The sequence below is a fragment of the Hyperoodon ampullatus genome (assembly GCF_949752795.1).
Source record: "Hyperoodon ampullatus genome assembly, chromosome: 7".
Taxonomy (NCBI): Eukaryota; Metazoa; Chordata; class Mammalia; order Artiodactyla; family Ziphiidae; genus Hyperoodon; species Hyperoodon ampullatus.
Window position 1 is genome coordinate 49,977,107 of NC_136920.1, and position 15,634 is coordinate 49,992,740.

Here is a 15,634-nt window from a genome sequence, read left to right on the forward strand (position 1 = left end):
CAGAGTAAAATCCTCCGAGCCCTGTAGTGTGTGCTGATGAAGTTTTTGTCTCATAAATGAAACAAGCAGACATTTGCTTTTGAACGTTCTTCTTTGGGAAATAAAACGGAAGATGAAATAAAAGGTCCAGAAATTCTGGTAATGTAGCAGTAAACTATTGGAAGGACCCTCTCCTTGAACTCAATGGGTTCCTTTTAAGTAGGAATGCTGGATATGATGCCATAGTGCTGCATTTCTCAGTGTCAGACGGAAGGCCGTCTCTTAGACAGCCAGCCTCCAGTTGTTCCTTAGACTTATGACCTTCGATCACCTGGCACTGTAACACTGCTAAACAGCTTTATGAGGGTGAAGGGATTTGGGGAATGGCTCAAGGAGGGAGAGAGCAGGGAAATTAACCCTGAAGTGGGTCTGTTTCCTGGGTTGCAGAGCAGGACTTGTAGCTGTGGTTTGTGATTGGTTGTTAGTCCACCGTAATTTTCCTTTTTTCTCTTCTCAGGAGGACAAGAAGACTTCATTCTTTCTTATGAGCCTGTCACAAGACAGGAAAGTAAGTTTCCCAGCATGCTTTGGTTCCTGATTGACACCATTACAGAAGGGAAAGAGTGAAGGACTAAGGAAAATAAACTCCTTAATAGTCAGCAGTTCCCAGGCCAGACCGTGCTCTCTCCTTGGCCCTGTGACCAAGCAAATAGCTTCCCTGCTGAATGTGGGCAACGACAGCTCCCAAGAGAACGGAACTGCCCTCCAGATGGGAAAGAGCACATCCAAATCATAAAGATCCCCACGTGCAGGATCGATGCATAAAATCTCCATGCAGATTGACATCCACTCAGTATTAAGAAGGGCCTCTTAGCAGACCTGTCGTAAGGTATAAGCTACCTTCTAGGCTGCTCCGAAGCCTGGGAGGAATTTATACAGAGGCTAATGGCATCAGAGGAGGAATTGTACCAAATGAACTTTAGAGTTCCTTGTAACCCCATGATTACAAAGGAATTGGGAAAATCCAAGCAGAGTATGGAGAGTATTTTGAGCTAAGGAAAAGAAATTATAAAAACATAAGGTGTGGGCTTCCCTGGTGGCGCAGTGGTTGAGAGTCCACTTGCCGATGCAGGGGACACGGGTCCGTGCCCCGGTCCGTGAAGATCCCACATGCCGTGGAGCGGCTGGGCCCGTGAGCCATGGCTGCTGAGCCTGAGCATCCGGAGCCTGTGCTCCGCAACAGGAGAGGCCACAGCAGTGAGAGGCCCGTGTACCGCAAAAAAAAAAAACCCAAAAAGCAAAACATAAGGTGTCATTACTGCAGATGATTACTTTTTAAAGTCATTGCCTAAACAGTGGTCAAATAGCTACTTTGGATTCTTTTTTCTCCCATTCAATTGACTAAATTCAGTAGTTGTTTTGACATTGTGTAGGTATAACTGTAGAGTAAGCAAAACCTCTCCAAATGTTTCTTTCCATTGACAGACACTGCAGTTGTTTTTCCCTGCAGAAAGTAGACTCAGCCAACACACTGGGTATTAAACATTCCAGAAAGTAGATAAATTCCAGAAAGTAGACTCAGCCAACACACTGAGTGTTAAACATCAATTTCCCTATGCGGGGCTGTATGGGCAGTTTATCCACTGAAGTAATACCCTTACCAGTTCTTGTTGTTTGGCAGTTTTGCCTTAGGATCACAGTGGTTTCCAAGTCTTTCTCCTCATCTGCATCTTCCTTTCCATTTATGCAGTAAACTATACCCGACCAGTGATTATTCTGGGCCCCATGAAGGATCGGATCAATGACGACTTGATATCTGAATTCCCTGACAAATTTGGCTCCTGTGTGCCTCGTAAGTATCTAAACAAAGCTTGTCTCCCTTTGAGATGATAAAATGTAATTTTGTTCCTCCAGTAGTCTCTCCAGTGATTCAGATACCATCAGTTACCTATTTTCCAGGCATCTCATTTAATTTTCCCCGCTGAACACGTTTCATCTATGCTGCCATGTGTTGTTCTCTATTTAGTGAGTAAATGATGTGGTCCCCTAGAAGGCAGGATGAATCCTTTCTTTGTATCTCCCATAGCATTTAAAATAGCGTAGGTTTGTTTTTTTTTGTTGTTGTTTTGTTTTTTAAAAAGGGACCTCCCTGGTGGTCCAGTGGTAATGAATCCGCCTTACAATGCAGGGGATGCGGGTTCCATCCCTGGTCAGGGAACTAAGATCCCACATGCCGCGGGGCAACTAAGCCTGCGTGCCTCAACTAGAGCCCGTGTGCCACAAACTACAGAGCCCATGCACCCTGGAGCCTGCACACCAAAACCAGAAAAGAGAAAAACCTGCAGGCCACAACTAGAGAGAAGCCCACGCACTACAGCAAAGAGCCCACGCGCTGCAATGAAAGATCCCGCGTGTGGCAGCTAAGACCCGATGCAGCCAAAAATAAATAAATAAATAAATTTTTTTACATAAATAAAATAGCATAGGATTATTGATAGGCATCGATATGTTCTTATTGATTGATGGAAATGCCACTGAAGCATCTTTTCCCATAGAATAACATTACCGAACCAGGTTTGCTGAGATGCCGAGGTTTGCAACAAAGGAAGGGTTAATTCACGAGGCAGCCAAGTGAGGAGACTGGAGAACGAATCTCAGACTCTCAGACTCGCCTCCTCGAAGGCGAGAAATGGGATATTTGTGGGACGAAGGAGCAGGGCGGTCTGAGGTGTGGGGAGCATGGGGAAGGGTGATTGGAAATAAGAAAAAGGTGAGGTAGATGTCGTTCTGTGCAGGTGCAAGTAAGCTACAGGCTTCCTCGTGGCAAGCATGTTCAGAAAGTCGCAGCATTAGCATGTTCTGAGGGCGGAGTTTGGGACCCCCTGATGTCAGGTCACCAAGTGGACATCGGCACTTGCCCAGTTGGAGGGTCGGTGGTCTTAACCAGCTCAAGCTCGAACTGGACGCAGCTGACTCTGAGTTCCCGAAAAACAGCTCAGGCAAACACATCGTTTGGGTTGTGTGACGCTTGGAGGACATGCAAGTTTTTTTTGTAACAACAAAGTGAGCTCAATCAGTGAAGGCAGGTTACAGGTTTAATGGATCTAACTGATGATCACCCTCAGTTACAAGAAAAGAGATCAGAAACAAAGCCATCTATTAAAATCACCTCAGGATGACTTAGGGCCATGTGTCATTCCAAAACAAAATAGCCTTTCCCAAGTGTTTCACAGCCTCAGGAGTTGGGAAGATGCAGACAAGAAAGATTATAAAATTTTAACCCACCCTCCTGGCCACTGCAAACTTTAATCTGCTTTCTTGTCATTATGGACAATCATCAGGTCTCCTGGTCCCTCTGATACACTCAGGGCTACATGCCTGTAAGAGACTATCTGCTCTCCCTCCTCCCATTCGCCACCCACCCACTCACCACTTCCATCTCTACTCCCACTGTGTCACATAAAAATACATAGAGGTTGGGCCTCCCTGGTGGCGCAGTGGTTGAGAGTCCGCCTGCCGATGCAGGGGATACGGGTTCGTGCCCCGGTCTGGGAGGATCCCATATGCCGCGGAGCGGCTGGGCCCGTGAGCCATGGCCGCTGAGCCTGCGCGTCCGGAGCCTGTGCTCCGCAACGGGAGAGGCCACAACAGTGAGAGGCCCGCGTACCACAAAAAAAAAAAAAAAAAAAAAAAAAAAAAAAAAAAAAATACATAGAGGCCTTCTGTGTACATAGACAAACCCACCAGGGAATTTTAATTTATTAGATCATCGAGCTCTTAAATCTGATCTCAACAGATATTTCTTTCTCACTCTACAGTTTTTAAGCTTTATGCTCTGAAGTGTCTCTTACATTTCAAGACTGCAGGTGTCTCCCGGAATACAGAAGGATAGCAAGAATTGCATGTGTGCAGTACATGGGCAGGAGGGAGCTAGGATCACTGTGCTATCTCATGAAACTGTTCCCAGCAAGGATTCTGGGAAGAGACCTTGCCACAGAACATACCCTGAGAGAGACTCCAGATAGAAATGATCAGGTCAAACCCTAGGCCATTCGTCACAGCTCCCAGCTTGTTCCTCCACTTTTGAAAGAAAAAAAAAAAAATTCTTTAACACCATTTTACTTCCCCTCCACCTTGCATAGTCTTCTCTTTCTCTTTTTTTAATTAATAGCACTATTTTATGAAAATCAATACATGTTCATTGTACAAAACATGGAAAATGATAAAAAGTTAAACAAGAAAATAAAAATACAGAATCCCACAAGGTACCCAGAGGTAACATCACTGCTAATATTTTCATAGATTTCTACCTATTCTTTCTTTTCATGCATTTTCTTCCATGATTGGGCACATATTAGATATATTTTTTTTTTTTGCTTAATATTATTTAAAATTTTATAACTATTTCAAATGATTGTTATATCATAATTAATACTTTCTCACTTATGGGCATTTTGGGTTTTCTCTACTTTTCAATATTATGAATTATAACTCAAATATAATTATAATTATGTGTTTTAATTATTTATAATTTACAAATTAATGTAATGAATATCTTTAATGATAAAACTTCATCCAAAGTTTTGGTAATTTTTAAAGATGGATTTCTAAGAAGAATATCTGGGTCAAAGACCAAAAATATTTTAACATTTTTTTAATGTTAAGGATAAATTATATTTAACCCAATATATCTAGAACAATACCATTTCAGTTGTAATCAGTATAAAAATTATTGAGGTATTTCATAATTTTTGGTAGTAAGTCTCGGAAATCCAGTGTGTATTTTACACGTATGGACCAGCCCCATTTTAAGTGCTCTTGAATGGGGCTGCTGGTGACCACACTGAGCAGTGCAGGTATAGAATGTATCTTGCTCCCTCCTGTATTCTTTTTTTTTAATACAACTTTTAAAGATTACTTTCCATTTACAGTTATTACAAAATTATTGGCTATATTTCCCAGTGTTGTACAATACATCCTTGAGCCCATCTTACACCCAGTAGTTTGTACCCCCCACCCCCTCACCCCTATATTGCCCCTCCGCCCCATAACCACTAGTTTGTTCTCTGTATCTGTGAGTCTGCTTCTTTTTTGTTACATTCACTAGTTTGTTGTATTTCTTAGATTCCACATATGAGTGATATCATGCGACATTTATCTTAACTTTTTTTTTTATTTATAATGTTAAATTATTTTCCCCTCTCTTCTTGCCAAAAAGTTTAACCATTTCTAACTATGGTTAGAGTTGATGACTTTTAGTCCCTCCTTAACTGTGACCATCTCATTTTACATCTTTTAAAATCCCCGAATATATTTATACTGCATGTCCATTTTTTAATATGAGACATTTTTTTACTTCTTTTCTTGTCCCATAATCTTTTATCATGTGCTAGACATAGTGATGTTACCTTATTGGGCATCTGGATTTTGTTATCTTCCTTTATAGAATATTAAGTTTTTGTTCTGGCAGGTAATAATTTACTGACAAATCAGCTTCTTCCAGTTTTGACTTGGTTTTAGGGTTTCTGAAGGTGGATCTATAGTAAGTCGAGAGTAACCTCATAAAATGCAGCCCTTCTGGCGTCTCAACCAAATTCACAGTCTGGCTGAACTTCAGAGTCTCCTAGCACTACATGACCTCTAGACACTCTCCATTTGGAAATGAAAATGGAATAATGCAGAGTCCCTTCGTGTTGCTCTTAAGTATTACAGCCCAGCACTGCCTGTTGTCTGATGCCTGAAAATATATTTCCATATATTTTGTCTAGTTTTATAGTCTTTACAGTGGGAGGCTAAGCCTGGTACCTGCTACTATGTCATGCTCCTTCATATTACATATTTTTATATATCTATGTTGAGGGTGTAAAAATATATGTATAAAGGAAGTTTATGAGTATAAAGTTACCTTATTTTCATCTTTTTTGTTTTATAAAGATACTACGAGGCCAAAGCGTGACTACGAGGTGGATGGCAGAGACTACCACTTTGTCATTTCCAGAGAACAAATGGAGAAAGACATCCAAGAGCACAAGTTTATAGAAGCCGGCCAGTACAATGACAACTTGTATGGAACCAGTGTGCAGTCTGTGAGATTTGTAGCAGAAAGGGTATGTTCCCCAATCATCTTACGTCTCCCCTGAAGAAGGTTCCCAAGTGGCAAACTGCATTTTTTTGGTCATTACTCTTTCCTGATTTCAGTTGTAAATTTTGATTAAATATTCCTTTTAAGACCTCTAAGCAGAGAATCCCTTTAGAGCAAGATCATTAATCTTTACTCTAATCTCAATAAAGACTGACCTGGCAGGGAGAGGAGGAAAGGAGCTTATAAACCTAAAGGCAATTAACAGCTTGAAGTTTATGGAGATTCACTTTGTCCTTGACTCACTTATCTTTGGCCACAACATTGAATTTACTTTAAAAACTTTGTCACTCTTCATTGTTTAGATCAGGGTCCTCAATTCTTTTTGTTAGCAGGAGTTAACTTTTTATCTCCCTGAAAACTCGAGATCCTAATGGTGGAGGGGTAGATAGATGGGGAGGACTGCCTGGACTGTTGCTGGCAGATATTTTAACTCAGAGGAGGTATAGGTGCTGTGATTCCCCTCCTCCTGATAATTTCAAGGGCGTGGAAATGAGAAGAATGTTCAAGAGAGAATAGGATAGGAAAGCACTTCAGTGTACCTTTAAGATCTAAAGGTAAGATCCTAATGCCTAAAGAAAGATCCTAATCTCCTATGAACACAGAGAACCTAATCAGTGTACCTTTAAGATCTAAAGGTAAGATCCTAATGCCTAAAGAAAGATCCTAATCTCCTATGAACACAGAGAACCTAATCAGTGTACCTTTAAGATCTAAAGGTAAGATCCTAATGCCTAAAGAAAGATCCTAATCTCCTATGAACACAGAGAACCTAATCAGTGTACCTTTAAGATCTAAAGGTAAGATCCTAATGCCTAAAGAAAGATCCTAATCTCCTATGAACACAGAGAACCAATTTCATAGAAGAAAAAAAAGAGTTAAGAGGCAATCATATTTGTTGGATTGATTTGATTTGACACAACCTTTCCCCCCCCTTTTAATGTATTGGTTAAAAAGATTAAACAAGAAATGTTCCTGTCTGTCTGAGAATACAGTAAGAAGGTGGGTCTGCTTTCTTCTCTCTGGAAAGTTGGCTTCTTTGAGCTATATCATACTGTTTCGAATCAGCTTCCCGGATAATGGCATCTATTCTCGTAGACACAACCTTTGTTATCTCGAACTGTTCTGGCCAGTGAATAATCAAACAGCATTTAGACATTTTATATAACTGCTGCATTTCACAGATAGCAAACTTGGAATTTATTTAAGTGATAAAGGCTTGAGCCATCTTAGTGTGTTTCTCCTATAAAAGCTCAAGTACTCCCTGGACTCTCTTCATTTTTACATGGATATTATGGATGAGTTTCTATCCCCTTTTATTGATTTAAGATTGTTTCTATTTGCATAGTATGCTTTTTCTCTTCTTTTGTAAAGCTCTTTAGCCTCAGGGTAATGAAGCCATTTCCCTCCAGGAGGCAGAATATGATGTGAGGCAAATGTGTCTGTTTTTCCAGAAATACTTTATAAAGCAGCTCCTTGCTCTGAGCACTCATTGCAGTGGAAACCAAGTTAAATGAGGTGTGCTATAGTGTAATAGGGTTTTTATTTGTTAAGAAACAAGATATTTACAGACACTATGCAAGCCTGTCTCTCAGCATTTAAGATAAAATATTTAAGGTAACTCTTTGTATCTGTCTGTTGCTTTATACTAGACTGAGCATGTCGAAGGCAGGATACATATAAACACTCAGCAAATGTTTATGGGATTGTTCTAAACTCACATGATTACCATTCTTCCAGATTTAACATTGGTCAGGGTGAGACAATAAGATATCTATTTATTCCAGCCAATAAGACTTGGGTTTGAGACTTTGGGCAAGTTAGTATTTTTAAGCCTTAGTCTTTTCTTCTGTAAAATGCAGTTGATAATATGTACCTCATAGGTAGGGAATTTCTTCTTTGACAATTTGGGAATTTCTTTTTGACAGTTGTTTTCAGATATGGTTTATGAGCATTTCATGAGGGTGGACTCAGTCATATTACATATGGTTACACAGCTTCCTTGTGCAAAGCATCAGGTATTTATTTAAGGAAATAAAGTTAACTGAGATAACACAAGTAAAATATCTATCCCAGTGACAGACACTTAGTAAAGGAGTAAGAAATATAAATTATTGCAAACATTTGGTTATGACCCTGTATATCAACCTTTGTTTATGCTTTGCAGTGATTCTTTTGCAAAATTTGAAATCCAGTATCTTTTACCTCCCTCTAAAACATACTTACTTTTTTTTTTTCCTTTTGGTTTGATTATGATCATTCTTCCTGGATTAACTCCATATTTTTCTTCTCTTTCTTCCAGGGCAAACACTGTATACTTGACGTATCAGGAAATGCTATCAAGCGGTTACAAGTTGCCCAGCTCTATCCCATTGCCATCTTCATTAAACCCAAGTCTCTGGAACCTCTGATGTAAGTGGAGGACAGTGGCGGCCTTCATCCAGCCCCCTGTTCCATATGACAGAGCAAATTGTTAACAGCTCTTTGTCATAAATGCTTACAAATGGGAACTGCCGTTGTTGATTTTTTTTTTAAGAATTCCCTTTTTTAATGATAGGTGAAAGTTCTTTTGAACCACTAGAGACATAATGTCAATAATTCCTTAAAATGTCTTCACTAATGTTTCTTGATTTTTATTTTCATTTCACAAGTTGTTTTTGTGTGTGTGATATTTTCATTTTGTCTTGCTGTTTTGAAGGTAGGTTGGTTTGGTTTGTTTTTGTTTTATCTTGCTTTGCTTTCCAAATGATAGGAAGCAATCATCTTTAAATTATCTCTTACTTTGGAGAGCAATTCCACTAGTAAATTTTTTTAAATGTGTGGGTTTTCATAGAGGGAGCAAACAATATTTTAGACTCTTTCCATTGGCATTTCATGTTGTTATAGCATAGAATTCTCATGTTTCTTAATTAAAACCTCATGTTATGTAGACCGCTGTCCTTAATAGGGAGTTTTCTTAGTGGCCTGGCAGTAAAACATCTACAAGCTTAACCAATAGCTCCGGACCTGTGTACATTTATAAACAAGGGGAAAATGGATGACTTGGATTTTTTTGTTCTTTTTATCTTTAAGAGAATGTGTAATATATCTTCCTGCAAAAATCAGTAAATAAAATGGGCAGATATTCATGATCTGGCTGTAAAGTAACAATATTTTTTGTGCCAATTTGATAGAAATTGGTGGCATTATTTTGTAGACCACTCTCATACAAAAGTGACGCTGCAGTAGCCATAAAAGTAGCAGAGCAAAAAGGCTAAGAGCAGGGACTTGAAAATTAGTCAGGCTAGGTTTGGTTCTTTCCTTTGCCACTGTTCAGTTATGTGAGCTCAGGCAATTTGCTTAACATCTGTAAGATTTAGTTCCACACCTCTAAACTAAGCACATTGATGATGCAGACCTCATAGAGCTAGTGTCAAGGTTAAACAGCGTCTTGAATGTAGAGTTCTCCATATGGTCTTCAGCATATAATAAGCACTCACTAAATGGTAGCTATTATTACTATAAAAGATTTCAAGTTACTTTATTGTAAGAGGAATAAAACTATTTTATCATTACAAACTATGTAAACAGTGCCATTTCCAAGAGGCCACAAAAGATGACACCAGTGTGTCCATTGTAAGAGCTTTGCCCAAATATGCTTCCATTTGGGCCTCAAGACATTAGAGCATTTGACAGGGTTCAGAAGTGAACCACAAAGTACCAGAAAACAGTGTTTATGGAAAGACCAAAGAAAATGAAATCATTCATCCCAGAGGAGAAAGCAGTTACTTGTAGAGGATATCGAGCAATTATTCGGCACCTTCTCTAGAAGGAAGAAGCGACAGTAGCTGGAATTGCAGTCTAAGAGAATTAAGTTAAATACATAGTCGATCTCTAGGGAAATTGCCAGAGCTATATCTTAAAAGCAGAATAGACTCCCATAAATAAAAGATGGACAAAGGTCCTTACCAGGATGAAAAAATAAAGTCAGGAGGTCACTCTTAGTACCTTCTGCCCCATGAATTTAGGTATTAAATTATATCATAAAGAGCTTTGCCCACAACTAGCACTGTGGAAAAATATGTGTTGAAGATAAAATAATGGTTGTTGATAGTATTATCCCTAATGGTACATATTAAATTCCTCCTCATGTAAGCTACTGTGTTGGGCATTGAGCAAAGTGAATTAAGCAACCGCAAATTTCCTTGCGTAAAAGTGATTTATAATCTGAGAAGGGCCTCGTAGATGTTATTAGTACTGCTAACATTAATAAGAAGAATAGAAATATGGCCCCCACCTCCTGGGAACAGCATCTTAAAGGCCCGTTTCAGAAATAGAAAAATAAGTTTTCACATCATAAACATGCAATGGGATAAGTGGCTTCCCGGGGAAGGGAGGCCTGAGGGAGAAACCGAAGCTGCACATTTGGTTCAGTGCAACACTGGGGGATGTTCCCATCTGGTGCTCAGTAGGAGAAGGTCTACTGCTTCCCACAACTATGAGATGACTTATTTAGTTTTGCCTGTCACGGCCGTGTATCATCAGGAAAATTAAACCTGCTGAAGGCTGGACTCCACAGTGAGATAGTGACTCTGACATCATTTGCTGACTCTGACATCATATGGCGTAGTGCCGTAACGGTGACATTCAAACCAATGTGATCTTATTAGGAAATGCTAGATGCTTACTTTCTAGCTCACTCTTTTTCTGAGGGTTTTACTTCAGGAGCAAAGCTGGCATGAATTTCCCATTCCTCAGGGAGGGGTGAAGGCTAGGTCACCTGGAACAAAAGCATGGCAGCTGTCACATTTAGGCACTGATACATCATCACACACATTATTCTCAAGTGCATCATCCACATCAAACCACAGCACTTATTAGCACATACGTAGATGACTCTTCAGAGGAGCATAAAATCAACGGCGTGTATGAAAGAGGTGTTTTTTTACATTGTACCGCCATGTGACTTCTATTCCCCACCCCCATCCCATGGCGATAAGAAGCTTTCCTGTGGCTCTCCACGCTTCCACCCCAATCTGCTTTTACCTTCTTGCTCCCATGATGGCCTGTGTTTACTTCTGTCTTCAACTGTATCATAATTATGTTTGTCTAGCTCTCCAGTCATTCATTGTTTCATTTCTTCATTCACTTATTCATTCAATAAGTTAAGTGTTGACTCAGCTCCATTCCACATGCTAGTGAACAAGCCATGGTCTCTGCCCTCAAAGAACTAGCAGATTGGGCAGGGAGACAAAACAAGTTCATGTATTAGAGGATAAGATCCTAAATTCAGTATTGCTACAGTAAATGCAAAGGGAATTCAGAGAAGACAGATCAGTATGGGCCAGGGATGTCAAAGAAGATCCAGAACTACATGATTTCTTGACATCTGGAGCAAAACACTTTCTTTCTGTGAGAAGATACCTTGGTTTAGCCCAGCATCTCCTGCCACCCAAGAGTGACAGCCACTCAAAGCTTCTAGGGCTAGTGCTGTTTAGGAAGAGAATTATAGATACCATCCCTCAGTTGAAGATGAGTTTATTTCAACAAGACTTCAGGAAACTCCCACTTCTGTATATTGCAGCCATCAACATCAAGTCCAGAATTGTGTTAGTGTCAGACTTCAGTTTTGTTTTGTGTTTTTCTAAATAAGGGCCTCTTTTGAAAGAAAGTCTTGGTATACTGGAAAGTCTATTTCACTAAAAATTGGTTTCAAAAAAAAAAAAAAAAACTTTGAGTTCTTACATCAAATTCACTCTTTTACCTTAGGCAAGTCCCTTTACTACTTCTGACCTCAGTTACTTGCTCTGAAAAAGGAATTAACCTGAGACTACATGCTCCAGACCCAGATGTCTGGCATCCTAAAGTGACATGCGAAGGCAGCAATGCCTTCAGAATTCTGCCTGTACCTGCGATGCATCCTGATGGACCAACCAAACTGTCTTTGCTCTTGGCTGAACTTTTATCAGTGCAGTCACACTGGTATTCTTATGATGATCAGAGGCAATGATTGTCAGTCTTTGATTAAGAAAAAATGGGAAGATAAAATAATTCTTACTTAATAAGTACAGTTTGGTTGGCAAAAAATGTTAACACCTAGAGGACATGGGAGGATAAAGCTGACACTGGTTGGGAATCAATAGATTAGGTTATTCTCCCTTTTCCCCCCTCCTCAATTTGTCCTTGAGACTAGATTAGATTTAAATAATCTTCCGATTGATTAAGCAGCACTAACATACAGTCAATGATACACCAGTGGTTGACAGACTAACAGAAAGAAGGACAGAGAATGCCCAGCGTAATTCCTTTACAGCCTGTTCTTCTGTCCGACCAAAAATAAACAAAATAAGCATCGGAGATTCCTTCTTGCCAAGCTCCTCTCTCTGGCTCATTATTTGATATGAATTGCTTAGAGTCTGTTTGAAAATATGTTGGTCCCAGCGCTTTTGATTGTTCCATTCTCTCTGTGTCTTTAATTCAAGCCATCTTTAGCAGCTCCTTGAAATTCCATTGATTATAAAAACAGAGGAAGTTCAGGGCTCTTGAGCCGCGCAAGCTACAGAATGCTTTTTCGGCCTGAAAGATACACACGCCTGAGGGGCCTGTCACATTTTCTATAATTCGTTGGAAGCACTGTCTTTTTCTCCACTCCACATGTCTCCTGCCCACATTGAAGATGAACAGCAGCCCTTGGGGAGGGTGGGAGAGTCGAGAGATCAAAGCTTTCTGCGAGGTCAGGACCTGAGAACAGTTGAGTCTTGTTCTCTTAGATATAATGAGCTCTGAAAGGCTGTGATGTGTCTTCCCTTCTCTCCATCTCCTCTCCTCTCCTCCCTCTGGCCACCCCAGAAGACTGTGTTCAATTCTACATCCCATGTTCAAAAGAGGTTGAGATAGATGAGAACAAAGTCTAAGGAAGGGTGTCCAGGAAGGTTAGGATTTGGAAATTATATCCAATGAGAGAATAGATGAAGGAAGCAGGACAGTTTTTCCTGGCAAAGCGGAAGCCTCGAGGGACACATCAGCACTTGACTTAAAGACCCAAGGGCCTGACATGGAGGAAGGAAGTTCAGTCCTACTCTGCGGGGCTGCAGAGAACAGAACCAGTGCCTGGAAATCATGGCAGGACAGATTCTGCTTCAGTCCCATGTGGGACCAAGAGACTGCCCTCCGAGAGTGAGCCCCCTGGGAGGGAGTCCTTGTGGCTGAAAATATTCCAGCAAAGAGGAGTCCCGATGAGGACTAGGAGGCTGCTGCTAAGATTACACTAGGCTTCCTGCAAGACTCATTTTTGCCATGCATTGTAGTTTTTCAGGATTTGGTATGTTCCCTTTCTGTTCTAATAGCAAACTCTCATTTTCCCAGGGAGATGAATAAGCGTTTAACAGAGGAACAAGCCAAGAAAACCTATGACCGTGCAATTAAGCTAGAACAAGAATTTGGAGAATATTTTACAGGTAAAACTTCATTTACATTTGTGCTGTGAGAAAGGAGATAAATTGTCTGACATTTGACATAGAGAGGGCTCTGGGCCTGGTGGGCCCTAAGACCTTCCTGCTAAAAACCCCTTATTTCCTTCTACTTCTCCCATTTGATCCAAAACTCTGGTTTCTTTCTTCTCTGGATTCAGCTTCCAGGTTCCCACTGGCCCTACCCGAAACCGTGAGTGGCAGATGCCACTGAGCCACCTCCTGCTATTAAGGAGATTTTAAGCATTAATACCTCATTCAGCTTCTCTCCCTGAGATCATCAGAAAATTTGAAAAAGAAACTTTTAAGGCTCAAAACGTGTACTGTCCAAAACAGTTACTCTTGGGAAGCAAGCCCAGGGCCTCTGTCCTTTGCTTCAGGGACCTATGGGTCTGTCTCCCCATTAGCAGCACTTGAAGAAAATGTTGAAACACTTCCTGTGTTTCAATTAATTCCATGTCAAGTCTCAATGCAAAACTTTTTTTTTTTCTTTTTAAATATTTCCTTGGAAACATGAATTTGGGGGGATATTTTGTCCTGGGTTCTTTAGCCTTAACATGCGTTCATGAAACACTGATCAAATCCAAAGAGCAATCAAACTTTATGGAATTTGCCTTACCACTGATGGTTTAAAAACAAGAACTTTCCTCCTGAGTTACCTTGCATGAAGTTTGGTGTTTTCTTTTTTCTCTCATTCAGAATATGAAAATGCCATGGGCTTAGCAGTTTGCAAATATGTTGAATTGTGTAAATCTTAAGTAACATTTTGGTTAATAACAAAGATATGAGTTATGTTTCATCCTAAAAGAATATCCAAGATGTTCTTTTAAATCAAAACAATGTACATTTTGACCAGTGGTTTATATTCAGGAATAAAGTATCATAATCAATACATTCTGAGGATTGTTTTTGCAGATCTAAACCATGTTTCAGTCACAATTTATTTTTAAGCCCTAGTGTCATATGGATAGTACTGATGTGTTTGGGATATCTATCTACAAGATAGCTGCTGTTCAAAGGAGATAATAAAATGTATTTAAATCTACTGTAAGTGACTTGGTGTTTTAGGTAATACACAGTTTGTTTGTTTCCTCCTATTTTTATATTTTTTACAAGTAGTTGCCCATAAGGTATTCTCACTACAAACAGCCCTGTAAGGTAAAATCTCAATTTACCAGATTACTTGGAGAATGAATGAGGTTTTCTTTTAAAGGTTTTGGAGGTTGAGGAGATTAACTAAAGTTTCTTCTAAAATCTTTATTATTTCCTCTGTGTCTAAAATACTTGAATTTCTGCCCCTTACAAAATAAGTACAGTACGGAGAATATAAGTCTGGCTTTCTTTAATAACAGGGAGCTCTCAATCTGAAAACTGATCAATGCCTAGCTCAGTGCCTGGCCCAGAGTACACACCCATAAAATTTAAATAAATGAATGATTCATTATGCAGAACTACAGAGCGACATGTAGAAAGTAGGAAGACCGTGGTGCATTTATTACCAATCTAGGACATGCCTTGTAAGGATTTTTTAAAATCATTGTTGTGACTTTGCTTAAGTGAATTTCTGCTTTTTCTTACTAATAAAAAGTAATATTAAGCTTCCTGATGAGTTTGTCTGTCACTATTTGAGCTTCTGCTGCGTGATTGATGGTGGTTCTTCACCAGCCAGCGAGTGATTCCTAACTCCAGTGTGTTTGCTTTTGTTCTAGCTATTGTCCAAGGTGACACCTTAGAAGATATCTATAACCAATGCAAGCTTGTTATTGAAGAGCAATCTGGGCCTTTCATCTGGATTCCCTCAAAGGAGAAGTTATAAATTAGCCACTGCACCTCCAACGATGACAGAAGAGCATTTAGAAGAACAAAATATATATAATATACTACTTGGAGGCTTTTATGTTTCTGTTGCATTTATGTTTTTGCAGTCAATGTGAATTCTTATGAATGTACAACACAAACTGTTTGAAGCCATGAAGGAGAAGGAGGGGCCAAAGGGTGGGACAGAAAAGACATTGCAGTACGCAGGAAGGCTTTGGTTTGCTCAGAGTGCCAGGGGTAGGGACGAACC

General features: G+C 39.8%; 1 protein-coding gene across 23 annotated transcripts in view; it reads left to right on the forward strand.

The window, feature by feature from the left end:
* Nucleotides 1-15,394, forward strand: part of DLG2 (discs large MAGUK scaffold protein 2) — a gene marked incomplete at its 5' end in the record, with an annotated part of 2,112,028 nt that extends 2,096,634 nt beyond the window's left edge. For 20 of the 23 annotated variants that reach the window (XM_079707355.1, XM_079707356.1, XM_079707361.1 and 17 more), the window contains 6 exons: nucleotides 497-547; nucleotides 1,730-1,831; nucleotides 5,914-6,086; nucleotides 8,421-8,530; nucleotides 13,463-13,554; nucleotides 15,276-15,394. In XM_079707355.1, the coding sequence (XP_079563481.1) occupies nucleotides 497-547; nucleotides 1,730-1,831; nucleotides 5,914-6,086; nucleotides 8,421-8,530; nucleotides 13,463-13,554; nucleotides 15,276-15,382 (635 nt within the window). In that variant the 3' untranslated portion in view covers nucleotides 15,383-15,394. The remainder of the gene's footprint in view (nucleotides 1-496; nucleotides 548-1,729; nucleotides 1,832-5,913; nucleotides 6,087-8,420; nucleotides 8,531-13,462; nucleotides 13,555-15,275) is intronic. The other 3 variants (XM_079707368.1, XM_079707365.1, XM_079707366.1) reach the window with 2 other exon arrangements.
* Between the last annotated feature and the right edge of the window lie 240 nt (nucleotides 15,395-15,634).